This window comes from Trachypithecus francoisi, unplaced genomic scaffold (assembly GCF_009764315.1).
Source record: "Trachypithecus francoisi isolate TF-2019V2 unplaced genomic scaffold, Tfra_2.0 Lachesis_group21, whole genome shotgun sequence".
Classification (NCBI taxonomy): Eukaryota; Metazoa; Chordata; class Mammalia; order Primates; family Cercopithecidae; genus Trachypithecus; species Trachypithecus francoisi.
The window spans coordinates 6321391-6338984 of NW_022681467.1; the positions used below are offsets into that span (position 1 = coordinate 6321391).

At 46.1% G+C, this 17594-nt stretch overlaps 1 protein-coding gene across 12 annotated transcripts in view; it reads right to left on the bottom strand.

Annotated features, from left to right (window-relative positions):
* Positions 1 to 17594, bottom strand: part of RIN2 (Ras and Rab interactor 2) — a 250681-nt gene that overhangs the window by 28495 nt on the left and 204592 nt on the right. For 10 of the 12 annotated variants that reach the window (XM_033185479.1, XM_033185474.1, XM_033185472.1 and 7 more), the window contains 3 exons: positions 13665 to 13776; positions 9468 to 9540; positions 3596 to 3687 (listed from right to left, as the gene is read on the bottom strand). In XM_033185479.1, coding sequence (XP_033041370.1) covers positions 3596 to 3687; positions 9468 to 9540; positions 13665 to 13776 — 277 coding nt within the window. Of the gene's footprint in view, positions 1 to 3595; positions 3688 to 9467; positions 9541 to 12570; positions 12834 to 13664; positions 13777 to 17594 lie in introns of those variants that run through there. The other 2 variants (XM_033185483.1, XM_033185484.1) reach the window with 2 other exon arrangements.

The following is a 17594-nucleotide window of genomic DNA, read 5'->3' on the forward strand; positions in this document are numbered from 1 at the left end:
ACAACGCGAGTCTTGCGGGGTGGGGTGGGGGGTGCGTTGTACTCGGGTTTACTGCATTCCTTTACTGGAAAGGGCAGAAAGCCTGCCAGGCCCAGCTGTGGGCTCACAGGAAAGCTCCAGGGGCCTGTCACTTCAAAGCCCTGGAGAAATGGCTTGGCCAACATAGGATTCCAGCCCTGCCTTTTCACAGGTAAGTCAGAAGAAAAAAAGGAATGGAATTGTTCCAATATAAGCTCAAAAAAGGTCACTGGGGCTTCCTGACTTGCTTTACAAAAACTGAACCGACTTACAAAGCAACACCACCCTTTCCCAACAACTTCTCCTGGGATGCCCTCCACGGTGCAGCTGCCAGTCAAGGAATCGGGCCTTGAAGTTCCCCTTTAATGGGCAGGACCAGCAGCTGGGCCTGGGGGATGTTACACAATCTGCCTAGGGTTTTACACATTCAGCATTAAAACCACCAAAGGAGGAAAACTACATTCATGGGTTCCATCAGCAGAAAAACCACAGCAAGCTTAATGTGCAGTGCAGGCCCAACCATTTACCTTTGTGGTTTGGAGCCCTTCCTTCCCAAATCCTATATAACCTCCTCACCGTGCTCATAAATATGCAATGCTCTGCAAAGTAGTGCAGATTGCTTATTGATCCGCACTACTTGTGTCTCCTCTTGCAGATGAGTCTCAGTGTTCCATGTAAGTTGAGGGAGGTAGTGCTGTGATCAGTGGTGCCTGTTATAATTTCCATTTGGGATAGGTTATTCTGTTTTTTTCTCTTGAGACGGAGTCTGGCTCTGTCACCCAGGCAGACGGAGTCTGGCTCTGTCGCCCGTGCAGTGGCACGATCTTGGCTCACTGCAACCACCACCTCCCAGGTTCAAGTGATTCTCCTTCCTCAGCCTCCCAAGTAGCTAGGACTGCAGGCACATACCACCATGCCTGGCTAACTTTTGTATTTTTAGGAGAGACGGGGTTTCACCATGTTGACTGGGCTGGTCTCGAACTCCTGACCTCAGGTGATCCACCTGCCTCAGCCTCCCAAAGTGCTGGGATTACAGGCGTGAGCCACCGCGCCTGGCCTGGAATGGGTATTCTCTATCTCTAGCTATGCTTTGCAATGTGTTTCTTTCCCATGGGCCCAGAATGGCTGAGGTGAAGCCCTTTGGGAGCCCTGCCTTATCTGTGAGGTGACAGCCGTGTCACCTGCCTTATGTCATCTGTCCTGCATCCCTCCTTCTCTCTCCCTACTCCTGCACTGTCCAAGAAAGCCAACAGCCACAGGTGACTATTGAGCACTTGCAGTCGGCTAGTGCAACTGAGGAAGTGAGTATCAAATCTCATTCAGTGTCATTCAATTTAAATTTTAGAACTGATGCTCAGTTCAGTCACTGGAAAACGTTTAAGTATCTTTGGAACTTGGTGATGAGAATCTACTTTTTAAACTGTGAATTTAATGAAATCTAAATATAAGCCATGTATTTCTGACAAACATTCAGGGCCTGAGTTGAGATGTGCTGTAAGTATAAAATATACATTGGGTTTTGAATACCTGGTATGACAAAAAGAATGTAAAACATTTCATACCTTAAAATTTTTTTATATTGGCTACATGTAGAAATTATAATGTTTTGGATATATTAAATACAACAAAGTAAATTATTAAAATCAACTTAACCTGTGTGGCTACTAGAACATTTCAGATTACATACAGATTAACCTTATGTTTCTATTAGCCAGGACAGCAGGTCTTTGAGAAACGACTTCCATCTCCTTTGAGTCCTCCTTAGACTTATACTGTCACAGCTGTAAAATTTCTGTAAGGCTTTGTATACTTAGTTCATGTGTGTATGTATCTCCCATATAAACTACAAATCTCATTGGCAGTGGGTAGGGTCACAAGGAGTAAGAGGGGATCTTATTAATCTTTGAGTCCTTGGTCTGGGGCACAAAGCAGACCCTCGAGAAATATTACTTTGATGAACAGTATTTTTACCAAGGCACAGAATTTTAAAATATGCTATCTCTACACAAAATGGATAATATGCACATTGAGAATCACAAGTCGAATACATGTTAATTAGCCCTTAGTCGCTTCTGGTTAGTAGCCACTGAAGCCAACTCTTTTCCCCTCTCTTTGGCATAGCACAAGCGTTGTCCTTGATACTCCGGTCCTTCAGACTCAGCACTATGCACACAGGACCATCAAACTGGAGCTATGTGGACAGAGGTCAGGAGAGAGAACTGAGACCCGGTGCATGTCTTCAAGAGGCCTGGAATCTAGCTGACAATATTGACTTAACTTCAGCAAGTATTTTAATTTCTCTCCAAAGGTATGCAGAACTTAGTTGCAAGAGAAGGTGCCAACTTTAAAATAGGGACATTTCTATGGCCTGAGAGTTTTACCAGGATTCTCTTTCCAAGTCCCATTACCCAGTCTTGCCGTCTGACAGGCCTGAAACACAGAAGGCAATCCTTCTACAGATACAATCTAAGTTTCATGGCTGAGCACGGTGGTGCATGCCTGTAATCCCAGCACTTTGGGAGACCAAAGCAGGTGGATCACCAAAAGTCAGGATTTCGAGACTTTCCTGGCCAACATGGTGAAACGCTGTCTCTACTAAAAATACAAAAATTAGCTGGGCGTGGTGGCAAGTGCCTGTAACCCGAGCTACTTGGGAGGCTAAGGTGAGAGGATCACTTGGACCTGGGAGGCAGAGTCTGCAGTAAGCTGAGATCTCAACACTGCACTCCAGCCTGGGTGACAGAGCAAGACTCCCTCTCAAAAAAAAAAAAAAAAAAGCAGTTTCAGCAGAAGGGAATTCAAAGCCATGCCCAGGCTCCTCTCTGAAGCCTCCCTGGAAATGATACTTGCTTCAAAACAAGTTCTTTAAGAGAAAAATATGCTGGAGGAGGAAGACATACATCTTTTATTTGCTGGGCCAAGTATCATAGTGAGTGAAGTCCTAAAATCTTAAGAGAATTTCCTCTTTTGATCTAGGAGGAACATTTTTTGCAAAAGCTAAACCCACATAGATTCCCCCAGGGCAATGGGGAAAAGAGGTTAAGGTGGGTGAGTTGTATGTCTTGATCCATTGTCAACTATTGTCCGGCAGAATTGTGCGGACTTAGGGGACATCGGCAAAGGGACAGGACGGGGAAGCAAGTACCCAGCTGCCGGAGGAAGGATCCATGACAGGTTAGGACATGGCCTGGAGCAGCAGGACGAGAATTGAATGACGAGAGAGGAAGTGGGACAGATGTTACTCTAGATGTCTGTGCTGTCAAATTCCTCAAAGCACAGAAGTGCCATCAATGCCCATGTGCTTCTCAAAAAAAAAAAAAAATATGCATGCGAGATGCACTACACTGGATTTCCCTTTCTGTCAAGTGCTGCCTCTCCCCAGCAAGATTCCTCAGAAAAGGAAGACATCAACACGTTACAGATGTTTACATGAGGACGTCAACATTTTGGGTAGTCCAAACTCATTGATGGAGAAGTTGGAGAGACTGACGAAGCAATGTAGCCTCAGTGAGCCCACCATTGACTCTGCTCCGTGGATTCATTTTTAGATAGACCTAGGCAGGGGGCACACACTTACTTAGTCCCATCTGGGCCAGTTCTTCAAGCTGAGCCTCCGACTTGGCTGTTGAAATGGCATAAGGCAACTTCAAGGTAAACGGCAGAACATCCCTGTTGTTCAGAAAAAAGAGAGAATGTTTGCAATTACATGTCTGATTTCTATCTGGTGTTTATTTTCATCATAGAGACGTTTTAGCTTAAACTGTTTAAAATGTCCTAAGTAGACACCATACCATATCAACCAGAAGTTATCTTTCCTGGTGGTAAAACTTAACACTTACAATTCCTGTCTTATTACCACACTCAGCACAGGCTGAGAGAAAAGCCAGCATAGTTTCAGTATCAAAGTAGGGACCCAATTGCCCTGCTGAGTAGCTAAAAGGTATGTAGAGTTTACATCAGAATTGCTGACTCTGTTGGCAGATCTGGCATGCATATAAAACACTATGTGCCAATTTACTGCATGCCCATGTGAATGTTGGCCGGAAACTGCCTGGGCAGGAATGTGGAATCCTAAACTGAGATGAATTAGCCCATTGCCTTGCACACTGCAGGCTCTCAATGAATATCTGTTGCCTTTACTTATAAAATCTTCCCATTAGAGCCCACACATTGGCCTTGGTGTGCTAGAGACAAAACTTTCTCCTGTGTTTGGAGGCAGAGCTTCTCCAAGGTACAGATAGATACCCAGGGTCTTCTTATACTGCATACTCTGATTCCAGAGGTCTGGGAGGAACTGGAGATCTGGCATTTCTGCCAAGCTCTTAGAGGAGGCTGATGCTGCTGGACCCTAGACCGGACTTTGAATAGGAAAGCAAGTCTAAGGCCCCTCATGCCAATAACCCCAGCACCCAAGCAGCGTGGTGCCATGTGCAGATGAACAAACACACATGGCAGAGAGAGCAACAGATCCAACAGGAGAGAGCCAGCCAGCATCAGGGGCCTGCCACAGCCATGGGCCATGACTTGCTTGCTTGGAAAGGGCAAAGGCAGACTTAAACATTTGCTCATGTTCATACACAAAGGTTATGACCATGCTCTAAGCACTGATGAATTCCCCACAGGGCAAAGCACGACACTGTCCTGACACAGACGGCAGAAATTGCTTTTGAATGAATAAATGAATGAATGAATATTCAATAACTATGGTGACTTAATCAAAAGAGAGGGTTTGTTTTTTTTTCCAGTGGTGACAGTAGTCTTACAAAGAAATAATTATTCATTCATTTATTCCACAGATGTTTATGATCATCTGCGATGTGCCAGACATTGCATCAGGGGCTGGGAACAAAACAGACGGAAATTCCTACCTGCATGGAGCTCCACATCAGAGGATACCGATAGATTATAAACAAATACACAATTTACAGAATCTACGAGAAGGAGATGCATGACGTGGATAAAAGTGAAGCAGGAAAGAAGAATAAAGAGTATTTGAGTGTGAAGGTGGCCAGACAAGCCTTCATGAGCAGGCAGCATTTGACTGAAGATCTAATGGTGGCCAGGGGTTAAATCATGAGGGGAAGGAACTTCCAGGCAGCATGAGCAGCAGGTGCAAAGGCCCTGGGGTGGGGAGGGTCTGGCATGGATGAAGAACAGCAAGGAGGCCACTGTGGCTGGAAGGTGCTAGTAAGGAACAAAACTTGGAGTCCTGCCTGGATTTTGTCATCATGAGACATGCTGAGAATTTCCACTGGCAAGAATAATGATACCAAACAACCTATTGTTTACAGTAAAATTAGGCAACATTCTTGGATAAACCAGATTAAATCTGGATGACTGGAGAATTTTGGAGCCATGGAAGCTGTTAACAATGAATGACAAATTAGTAAATCAATGAACAGAAAAAAAACAAACAAACCAAGAATGTTTTGACACTGTACTACTCTGCTAAGGTAAAGCCAGGAGGCTGCTCTTTCTTTGGGGTCAGGCCCAGATCACCTCTTCCTTCCACGAGACCTTCCATTTGTCCTCAAATGTTGTGAGCACCCCCTTTGCTTGGCCACTTGTGTCTGTTTGAGATGAAGCAGGCAGCACTGCAGGGGATGGCTGTGTCTGTAATAGCTGCTGCCTGACATGGCAGGGCGGCAACCCTGATGATAATCTCAAATGAAGATTAATGGGAACCAGAACCTTGTAACACCAAACTAGCCTGTAAATATATGTTTGTATGGCCAGACCAACTTAATTAAAATCTACTTTCCTCAGACAATTTGGGGGGAAAACTGCATACAACAAAACCAACCTATGTTTATATTAAGCTTTTACCTTGCTCAATGCAGTACCTGGAGCTTAAACATCATGTGACTGGTTTGGATTTTTCTTAATGATATATGACAGGAAGCCACACCTGTCCTTGGTTAATGGATGCTTTCAGGCTTTGATCTACTAGAAAATTAGATGTTGTATATGCATCCTCTCCCACTGTGCCAACCAGGGTGCATCCCAGCATCTTCACACACACGTGCACACACACAAGCACGCGCGTGCACACACACACACTCACACAGGGATGCCTTTTCACTTACATCCTATTAAAGAAAGGGGCCTCAATTCTAAAGCTTGCATAACAGACACACAAAAGCCATCATCTTCGATATAAATGTTTCACCCAAGACTTAAAACATGTACAGTCTAGATTCATTTTGTTTAACTTGGCTCTACACATAGACTTCTAAAGGCGAGGGGACAAAGATCATCGGGCAACTACTATTAAATGACAGCAGGCACTGTAACTCGTGTGGGGCCTGGACCACCCCTGGGAGGAAGCCGTGTTCCCCCATTCTGTGGATCAGGAGCAGATGATGACGCAGGTAAGTGAGGTCCCTAGCACACCCTCGCAGAGCTAATGGAGGTGAAGTGAGGGTCGAAACCCAGGTGTGTTGGGCCCTAAGGTCTGTGCAGCTGAATAGTATGGTGGGAAAATATGGGCTTTGACATGAAGGCAGGCCTGAGTTCAACTCCCACAACTGTCACTTACTGATTGAATGATTGTGGGCACGTGCTTCACTTTTTCTGCCTCAGTGTTTTCATCATCCTAATGTACAGGGTTGCCATTAGGATTAGAAATATGTATGTATGGTGCTTAGCACAGATACAGAAGACCCCTAAAATTATTATTTCCTCTATTCCTCTATTCTGGTCTGAGGACAAGCAGCATCAGCCTCATCCCCTGGGAGTTTGCTGGAAATGCAAAATCTCAGGTACCACCCCAGACCCACTGAACTGGATTCTGCATTTTAACAAGACTCCAAATGACTCTAGTACTCTCTTTACTACACTGATAACACCAAATCAACAGAGTGCTGCCAGGCATTGGGGGCGAAGGTGTGCAGTCACTATTTGTATTCTCAGCAACACTTTTCAGTGAGCCTTCCCACTGTGGCAAATCCGATGTTTATTGAGTCGTGAATTCTCCTGTGCAATGCATATTTGCATATGCGTGCTGTGTGAAACACCAGAACCAATAATCCGATCATTTTCTTTACTTGAATATATTTCTATAATAACAACCAACTAAAAAATGTCACAAATATTCTTCTAAGACTGGGTAAATCAACTACCAACTGCCAAGAACATAGATGAGTAGCATAGAAAGAGAAACAAAAACATCAAATATCTTTGCATGTTGGAACAAACGGAGAAATTAATCTTGGCCTTCCTAGCTGCAAAACATCAATGTTGGAGTTTTCCTCTAAGTACCTTATATATTGGTATCAAGCTTTATAGTTTATAAGGTTTTCATATACTTTATCTCCTTGGATCTTTAAACAGTCCTGGACAGCAGGCCCTCCAGTCTACCATGAACACTGATGGTATCTTTTCTATGCTATTGCCAAATATTGCTTTGTAGGTGTAATGATTTTTCCCAACAACTCCACAACTACCAAAAAGCAAGCTGTGAAAAGTAAGTATCAGCCGACTTCACCTCTGGCCAACATGTTAGCATTGATACTTACTCCTCCAAACTGGTTGACTTTAGGCCAGACCAGGTGTGCGCTTCCCTGGGGATGAGAGTGTGTGTGTGTGTGTGTGTGTGTGTGTGTGTGTGTGTGTCAGGGGCTGTGCTTCTGCACCAGCCTCCTCTCTTTGGGCAGCACCTTTCCTTACACAGGCTCAAGTGATCCTGCCCAAATCATGGCAGGCAGGTTGCATCCTCTTGTGAGGTGCTCCCAGGTACTGGTCCCATTCTCAGCAAAGCCCTCACTTTCCTCCTGCTGGTGAGCAGCACTGAATTCCTCCTCTGGAAGTGCCTCCCCTTCCTGAGGCCATTTATTATGTGGCTTCAGCTGACCTGGAGACTTCAGGGGTAAAGAGCTTAGTGGCTCCTGGCTGGGCACGGTGGCTCATGCCTGTAAGCACTTTGGGAGGCCGAGGCGGGCGGACTGCCTGTCAGGAGTTTGAGACCAGCCTGGCCAACATGGTGGAACCCTGTCTCTACTAAAAATACAAAAATTAGCTGGGCATGGTGGTGCATGCCTGTAATCCCAGCTACTCAGGAGACTGAAGCAGGAGAATCGCTTGAACCCAGGAGGTGGAGGTTGCAGTGAGCCAAGATCACACCATTGCACCCCAGCCTGGGCAATAAAAGCAAAACTCCAGCTCAAAAAAAAAAAAAAAAAAAAAGAGCATAGTGCCTCCTGCCCTCTGGCAGAGTCTAGTCAACAGGCACTTAGTCTTTGAGAAACAACCTAATCCTTAAATGAAAATAAACTGAGCCAAACTCAAATAAACTCCCCAGCCTATATGTGTGATTGCTGTGAGAAGTGATGTCTGAAAACATCCTAGTAACACATTTTCCTGTCTCTGCCATATCAGCGGCCATGCACAGACAGAGAAGGTCAAATTGAGTCCAGCCCCATAAGAGGAGGCAATGCCGATCCCTGCAAATAACAAGAATTTTGATTCTTACTGAAAAAACACGTGATGTGAAAAAACTGTTATTGCTAGAAAGAAAAAAAATGGAAAAAAAAAAAAAAAGAAGGCCTTTCACACTCTGTTTACTCTGGTTAATATTCTGATTTTGGGCCAGGTGCGGTGGCTCACACCTATAATCCCAGCACTTTGGGAGGCCAAGGCGGGTGAATCACCTGAGTTTAGGAGTTCAAGACCAGCCTGGCCAACATGGTGAAACCCTGTCTCTACTAAAAATACAAAAAATTAGACAGGCATAGTGGCAGGCGCCTGTAATCTCAGCTATTCAGGAGGCTAAGTCGGGAGAATTGCTTGATCCCGGGAGGCAGAGGTTGTAGTGAGCTGAGGTCGTGCCACTGTACTCCAGCCTCCTGGGTGACAGAGTGAGACTTTGTCTCAAAGGAAAAAAAAAGAAAAAGAAAAAAAGAATCTGATTTTGGAGTTAACGTTGTGTAGAACAAAACAGCTGCTTTGGTTATGAAAAGGACGTGGGCACCCAGTTGGCCTGAAGGACAAGACTGACGGGCCGGTTTAAGGAACCCACATTTGTAGAATGAACTCCATCCCTTGCAGAGTTTTCAGAGGCATTATCATGAACCTTTCAATGTCACAGGTTTGCATGCTCAGTCCCTTTCTGTGTGTGTGTGTGTGTGCATGTGTGCACGTATGTGCATGTGTGCGTGTTTCCTGCTTGATGGGTCTGGCTGAAAGGAGCCCTGGGAGCAGCTTGAAGAAATAATCATATGAAGGAGAATTTATGTTTGGAGGGGTTGGGGTAGTTGTTTTGACCTGAAGCCTGGCATGGTGTGAACTTGGTGAACCTGTTCACCTGGGGAACATTTTACTTAAGTAACCAGTCTTAATCCATCAACATCAAATAGGTGGCCAGCCTCCTAGGTCCTTTAAGAAACCTCAGGTTAATTATATCCCACACACCAAACAGGGCCTTGAAACCGTATGAGAGGAAGAGGCCTTACCTGCTGATGCAGTAGAAAGCAATGAGCCGGAATAAATCTGCAAAACTGATTCCTGAGCCTTCCAGGGAAAAGGCTGGAAAAGAGATTTCAGAAACCAGCTGATTCTCCCTGAGCACATTCTGGGATAGGAAGAGCCCCCTAACACCACGTGTGTGGGACCATCTGAGTACTCTCAAACAAACTACCATGTGGCTTATCAGAACCAGCTGTGCAGAGGAGGCATGTCAGCCAGCAGCCACCGGTAAACAGCCGATGATCTGGAAGTTCATCGCTTGACTCATTCCGAGCACATGCTCCAGTGCTTGGTAAACAGACCAGGACAGACTCAAGTTGCACAACTGTCTTTTTTTTTTTTTAACTTCAGAACACAAAGGGCAGGGGACAAGGGGCCAGTCTGTCTGGATTGTATCAGCACAGAACAGGGCTTGGGGAAGACCAAGACGCCTACTCCCCTTGATCCCTTGACCCTCCTAGGACACACACTTCCCTGGTCACTCCTTTTTGTCATAACAGGGCACCTGTGGTAAAAGCACAGGGGAGAAGGAATGTAGGGCTGGGAGGATACAACGAGGTTCCCCAAAATCAGCTTTTGGTTAAATTCAACATGAAAGATTCCAAAACTGGCCAGGCATAGTGGCTCATGCCTATAATCCCAGCACTTTGGGAGGCCGGGGAGGGAGGATCTCTTGAGCCCAGGAGTTTGAGACCAGCCTGGGCATTATAGTGAGACTACATCTCTCTTTTCTCTCTCTCTCTCACTTTTTTTTTAAAACAAAGATTCTAAAACCCATTTACTTGGAGTGTTGTTCCCCCCTCCACCCCTGCTCCAGTGTACACATTTTCTAACACAGAAGACATATTCTGGGCTGGCCCCAGTGGCTCGTGCCTGTAATCCCAGCACTTTGTGAGGCCAAGGTGGGTGGATCACCTGAGGTCAGGAGTTCAAGACCAGCCTGGCCAACATGGCAAAACCCCATCTCTACTAAAAATACAAAAATTAGCTGGATGTGGTTGTGCGCGCCTGTAATTCCAGCTATTCGGGAGGCTGAGGCAGGAGAATCACTTGAACCTGGGAGGTGGAGGTTGCAGTGAGCCAACATCGAGCCACTGCACTCTAGCCTGGGTGACAGAGCAAGACTCTGTCTCAAAAAAAAAAAAAAAAGAAGACACATAGTGGCAAGATGGTGTGGTATTTTGCTCATCTTCCAAATGCTGGAGCAGCAAGTGGTCTGACTTCAAATACTCATGAATTTGCTAGCCAGCCGTCACACAACCTCAGCTGAGCAACTCATACTGTTATTCCTCCTAACAGTGAAATATCCTCAGTTTTATGAAGATTTCCTCAATCCGATGTGTTTCTTCTCACTCCATACCCTCATTTATTTTGCTTATTTGCTTTGTTTTTTTTTTTTTTTTGAGACAGAGTTTCACTGTTGTTGCCTAGGCTGGAGTGCAGTGGCGCGATCTCGGCTCACTGCAACCTCCACCTCCCGGGTTCAAGCGATTCTCCTGTCTAAGCCTCCCAAGTAGCTGGGACTACAGGCATGTACCACCAAGCCTGGCTAATTTTGTATTTTTGGTAGAGATGGGGTTTCTCCATGTCAGGCTGGTCTCGAACTGCTGACCTCAGGCAATCCGCCCACCTCGGCCTCCCAAAGTGCTGGGATTACAGGCCTGAGCCACTGCCCCCGGCCGCTTATTTACTTTTTTGTATTATTTTGTTTATTTCTGTAGCACTCCCAAAAAACATCCATACCGCTACACATATACCATCACAGACACACAGGAACAACAAACACACATGTGTGCCGCCATTTGTAGAGTTAAGTAGGAGAGAACTGATTTGGAGCAGGTTAGCTTCTCCAAGCCTCGGTTTTCTCATCTGGAAAATGGACTGTAACAGTACTTTCCTTATCTCCCAGAAGGGTGGTGTGGGGAGCTGAAATTTTAAAAAATGAAATAATGTATGTGAAAGCACTGTATCCAAATATGAGGTGTTGTTCATTATTAAGCTGCACTGTCTGTAAGTTATGATAACATATCTGAATATTTATTTATTTGAGATAGAGTATCGCTCTGTTGCCTAGGCTGGAGTGCAATGGCACCATCTCGGCTCACTGTAACCTCCGCCTCCCGGGTTCAAGGGATTCTCCTACTTCAGCCTCCTGAGCAGATAGGATTAGAGGCTTGCGCCACCACACCCGCTTAATTTTTGTGTTTTTAGTAGAGACGGGGTTTCACCATGTTGCCCAGGCTGGTCTCGAACCCCTGGCCTCAAGTGATCCGCCTACCTCAGCCTCCCTGAATGTTTTTATAGCAAGTCCTTCCTTCACCTCAATTCACAGAGAAAATAAACAGGCCCTGGCTGGGAAGGGGCCATTGCAGTGGGACCCAGGCCTGTGATAACTAGTTATGACCAGGCTAATGCTTTATTTAAACAAGCTCTTTTAACCACTTGAAGTCACCTGGAGAGAATTGGGGAAGTGATAGAGGCCTCGTCAAATTATGGGGGAAAAACCTTTGGCCACAAGGACCTCAATGAACAACCAGGAAGCTTCCACACACATTGCCGACACTTCTAGAAGAGGAAAGGAAGTGGCTTCCGACCAACACACCCCGTGCTCCACTTTGGACATTAGGGAGGAACTTCAAAACCAGTTAGATCTGTGGCATCTTGCCTCGTGGACTTTTACATATATATTTTTTGTTGGGCTGTTTTTTCATTTTTAAGACACAGTCTGGCTCTGTCGTCCAGGTTGGAGTGCAGTGGCACGATCACGGCTCACTGCACTTAAGTGATCCCACCTCAGCCTCCTGAGTAGCTGGGACTACAGGCGTGTGCCCCCATGCCTGGCTAATTTTTTTTTTCTTTTTTTTGTAGAGATGGAATTTTGCCACATTGCCCAGGCTGGTCTCAAACTCCTGAGCTCAAGCAACCCTCTGGCCTTGGCCTCCCAAAGTGCTAGGATTACAGGTGTGAGCCACGGTGCCCAGCCCCTCACAGACTTTCAAAAGTCAATTCAGAATTCCTTAATTAATTCACTTAATATAAATTCATTATCAATTCACCTAACACATTATTAACTCAATATGAATTCATTACCTTTCAAAGAGTGGGTTTGCAATGTACCTTGTGGTTGCATCCTAATGTATTTACATTATTGGCTGGGTTCCGCCTGCTCGTGCGCCTTTCAGGAGGAAGCTTTTCCCTGGCGTCCATGACCTTGCGGCCTTGTGAGATTGAGGTTGACAGTTGAGCTGGAGGTGGATCACAGTCAGCCCGGCAGGTTTTACCCTCCACTGACTGAGTTAAAGGTCATTTGGCTCAGCAAGATTGTGCCCTCCCGGCTGAGTAGAATCTCATCTCAGCCCTGAACTTGACCTCCATCTACAGCTTCAGCTTCTCCAAATGCAGGAAGTGAGGTGCTGGGAAATCGGGAAGCAAGAGATTGGAATCCCAGGCTCTGTCCGTCTTGCTTCTGAGCTCTCTCCTCCAGGCCTGCTCCTCCCACTCCTCCCTCTTTGATGTGCAGATCCATCTTCCGATCCTTTCTTGGAGGCTGGCAGTACATCAGAACTGCCTGTTCCCTTTTTTATTTACAACTTGGCCTCCCGACACTTCACATTTCCAATGACCAATCATGGAACAGCAGAAAGGAAACCAACGCTACTGAACACCACTCTCCCTCAAAATATTCGTCAAAAGGTTGGATTCTGCCTCTGATGAGCTGCATTTCACAGAAGACTGAACACTGATTGCCTGGAGGGAACAGGTCTGCTCAGGGATTCTTTATTCACGAAGAAGTGCAGACACATGCTTTAGGATTAGATCCTGTAAAAGGGCTCTCTCACTACAGTCTCCTTGCAACTTAGTCATTGGCAAACCTGGGAACCGAATTCGTGTTCCACTTAACTGGGTAGTGGGAGAGAAAGTCAACCTACCATATGCCATGCAGTAGGCATGCACACTTAATATTCAGGTTGTTTGACTCATTAACAACTCAGAGGTTACCATCACCCCATCATACAGATGAGAAAACTGAGGCTCCTGGAGTAGGTTACCTGCCTAGTCATTCAATGCCAAGACTCAGACCCCTATCTGCCCATCTCAAAACCAGAGCTCCTTCCACTTCCACTCCCTGCAGAGCCCCACGGCCCTCATGTCAGTCAGGACCAGAGCATCCAAAGACCACTTACTGTATGTGCTTTCCTTTATGGCAAATTCCTTGAGTGGGGCCCCAAATTCACAGGGCAGGCGGAGGGAGAGTACTTTCTTCTGCATTTTGGTAGATTTATGAACCAGGAAGATCTAGTAGAGGGAAAAGAAATAAAGCTTTAGGAAATATTTAGAACGTTGGAACCCAAGAATCTGGTTTCCCTCACACCCAGTGAATAGAGCCCCTTCATATCCACACTGCATGGCTCCATGGAAGAAACTCTCCTGCCATAGAAAGGGGTGCTCAGTGCCCAGGCTGCAGACACCTTTGTTCATTACTGGCTTCAAAAGAATCCTGTTTTCCTCTGACAAAAGCTTCTCCGTGGGGCTAAGAATTCCCCTAGTCTGCATAAGCATTTTCAGTTTGGTGACTGTTTTACTGCTGGAGTTACATTCTCCAGCCCCATCTTATATGATGTCTTATATGAGTTATATTCTCCAGTCCCTGTCTTATGTATCGTGGTTGGTGAAACCTAAATTCTAAACACAGGTAACATGGCTAAACCATAGGTGGTGAATTGGGAGTTCATTGGTTAACCTGGCTTACGAGGATATTTACAATAGAAATTCAAGTTTGTTGCCAACAGTGAAAAAGCAGAAGTTGCTTTGTTTTTCGTTTTCAAATTGAAATCTGAATTTCTAGCTCCTTCTGGAAAATGAGATGACATAGTATGACCAGGCAACAATCTACTGGAGCTGAAAAATGGCTGTTCCATTTGGACGATGGGTGGATGCACACTCAAGTTCACTCCGGTGGACATGGAGGCTGTCCATTTATTCCTGAGTCACTTCACATTCTACCAGTTCCCTCAAGATCCTAATATTGTCTTTAGACACGTGCTTTAAAACAGCCCAATTCCTAGTGCTGATCTCAGGACACCATTCTGGCCCTCATCGCTGCAGAGGTAATTATGCTGTGTACTGTTGTGCAGGCCGTGCACTGCACAACTCCAGGAAGCACCATTCACCTAGTCTACGAATGAAGTGACTCTCCCTGGAATGTGGCGTGTGGCAGCCCAGCTGAGTCCTGGTTCCCTTCTGTGGAACATGACCCTTCTCCAAGGATCTTATTCTGTCTGTCACGCTTCTTTAGCTACTTCTCTTTCCTCTGCATTTAAACACCTTACTCTCTACCTCTTCTCTCCCCTACCTTTCTACAGCCTTTCATTTTTTCCCCACCTAATCTTTGCTCCTCTCTTTATCTCCAGTTAATAGCTTGTAAGATACTTTATTTAGGGGGTGGGAAGATGGGTGTGGGACTTCAGTATCTGGTGAAGAATGGGGCTGGAAGACCTTGAGTTCTCTTTTCTCCTGGCACCATGGGGATGAATCCATAGGATTCATCCAGTAGCGGGTTCTGGGAGTCAGTGCCTCTGGGACACCCTAAAACGGAAGCAGATGCTTCCTAAATAGCATCCTGATGGGTAAGAGGCCGAAGCACTGCGGAGAGGCAGCTGTTGGTTGTTAGGAGAGAAGTATCACCCCCTTTTACAGGTGGAGATCCCCCTGAGCTTTGGGGTTGGGGAGTGCAACCTCTAGCCCTTATTTTTTGAGGACTGCAGGCTTACATTATATCAGGGGTTGGCAAAGTCTGGCCTGCAGATGAAATCCATCCTGCCATCTGTTTCTGAGTAAAGTTGTATTGAAACACAGCCAAGCTTGATCATTTACATATTGTCTATGGCTGCTTTTGCATGACAATAGCATAGTTGAGTAGTTGTGACAGAGACTGTATGGCCTGCAAAGCCAACAATATTTCACTTTGCCCTTTACAGAAACAGTTTTTGGATGCCTATCTTAGATTGGAGAATAATTGAGGATGGGCACCCCAAAAGCCCACTTCACACTTCACTCATGCCTCCATGGCCAGTCTCTGAAATCCTCCTCCTTCATACACTTTCAGCCACCTGCTTTTCTGTCTCTTCTTTTTTATTTTATTTTATTTTGAGATGGAGTCTGGCTCTGTTATCCAGGCTGAAGTGCAGTGGTGCAATCTCAGCTCACTGCAACCCCCACCTCCTGGGTTCAAGCGATTCTCCTGCCTCAGCCTCCGGAGTAGCTGGGGTTACAGGAGCATGCCACCATGCCTGGCTAGTTTTTGCATTTTTAGTAGAGACAAGGTTTTGCCATGTTGGCCAGGCTGGTCTCGAACTCCTGACCTCAAGTGATCTGCTTACCTTAGCCTCCCAAAGTGCTGGGATTACAGGCCTGAGCCACCATGCCTGGCCTCTCCCTTCATTATTGTTGACTGTCCTGGTCCACGTTACTCGTGTCCTGGCCCTGCCCTCAACCTGCCCCATCTCATCAGGCAGGCCCTGTGCAGGGATCAGGCAGGCGGATGGCGAGAACATGCCTGGCTTGTTTCCCACACAGGTCTCAGCAAGAGTGGACGTGCCCTACCCTGGGAGGCGGAGCTGGGCAGGGTGTTGCCTAGCTCTTCAGCAACTTCTGTCTTTGGAATTGTTTGCAGAAATGCAAGAGCAGACAATTCAACAGGCTGAAAGTGAGGCTTCACAGAAGGTGAGGCAATCCTGATCCTACAGAGCAAAACTAGAGGCTGCAGCTCTGTGTTATGGCCAAGGGATTCTTTGCAAAGATGAGAAAGCACCATGCCTTGTTCCCCTGAGCATGTTCTAGCAGATGTCTTAGTTCTGCCTGTTTCTGCCTGATGAGGAATAAAGAAAGATTCATATGTTTTTTAAAAATTGAGAACAGACAGACTCTGACTGCTAGGAAATTCAAAAATGTATTTGGTGCCCAATTCTTATGACACTCCTCAGCTGGCTACTAATGGGATTTTCTCCTTGCTTCTCCATCTAGTTCTTAGTCTCTCTCTTGTGTTGTGCGTGAAGTCTTATTTTATCTGTGACTTACTGTATTTACCCTTTGGAAGTAGACACTGTACACAAGTGCTGTCCTCTATAACTTTGTACTACAATGAAAATGTTCCATATTCTGCACCATCTAATATGGTAGCCAGCCGAGGCCAGAGAGCACTTAAAATATGGCTATGATAACTGAGGGGCTGAATTTCTAATTTTATTTGCTTTAATTCTTGTAAATTTAAAGAGCCACATGGGGTAAGAAGCTACCATACTGGACAGCACAAGAGATACCAATCACTTTTTTTTTTTTTTTGAGACAGATTCTCACTCTGTCGCCCAGACTGGAGTAGAGTGGCACAATCTCTGCTCACGGCAACCTCCACTTCCTGTGTTCAAGTGATTCTCCTGCCTCAGCCTCCTGAGTAGCTGGGATTACAGGCATGTGCCACCACACCAGGCTAATTTTTGTAATTTTAGTAGAGATAGGGTGCCACTGTGTTGCCCAGGTCGGTCTTGAAATCCAGGCCTCAAGTGATCTGTCTGCCTTGGCCTCCCAAAGTGCTGGGATTACAGGCGTGAGACACCGTGCCCGGCCCCAGTCGCTTTTTTGAGGACCTTCCGCAAGTCGTGGAGTGGTCTGGATGGGACGGACAGTGGTCTTGGATAGACAGTAGCTGAGGAAACCATATTAGACTTTGGTCTGTGTGGAAAGCCCAGGGTAAAGAGGACTACAGAGCAGGCAAGTCTGTGGACACAGAACTTTTGAAGGCTGGGTCCCAAGTTGGATGGCAGGACCCTGGCAGAGCTCCCAGGCTCAGAAGGAGAGGAAAGCAGCAGAGGCCACCAAGGATCCCAGACCCAGGCTCATCCTCAGTGTCTGGGCTCAAGAGGTCAGACCCAGGCTTCTGGCCAGTGGACCCTACCCGCTACCTAGATGCCCAGTTACTCTGCTGAATCCTTGTACCTCCCATGGTAACTGATCAGATAAAGACAGAAAGACATGCCGTGAAGGGCTCTGTTCCTGGGTTTCCAGAATATTTCTGCATTGAAAACCAGTGACACATCAGGAAACATGCTCCTTACAAG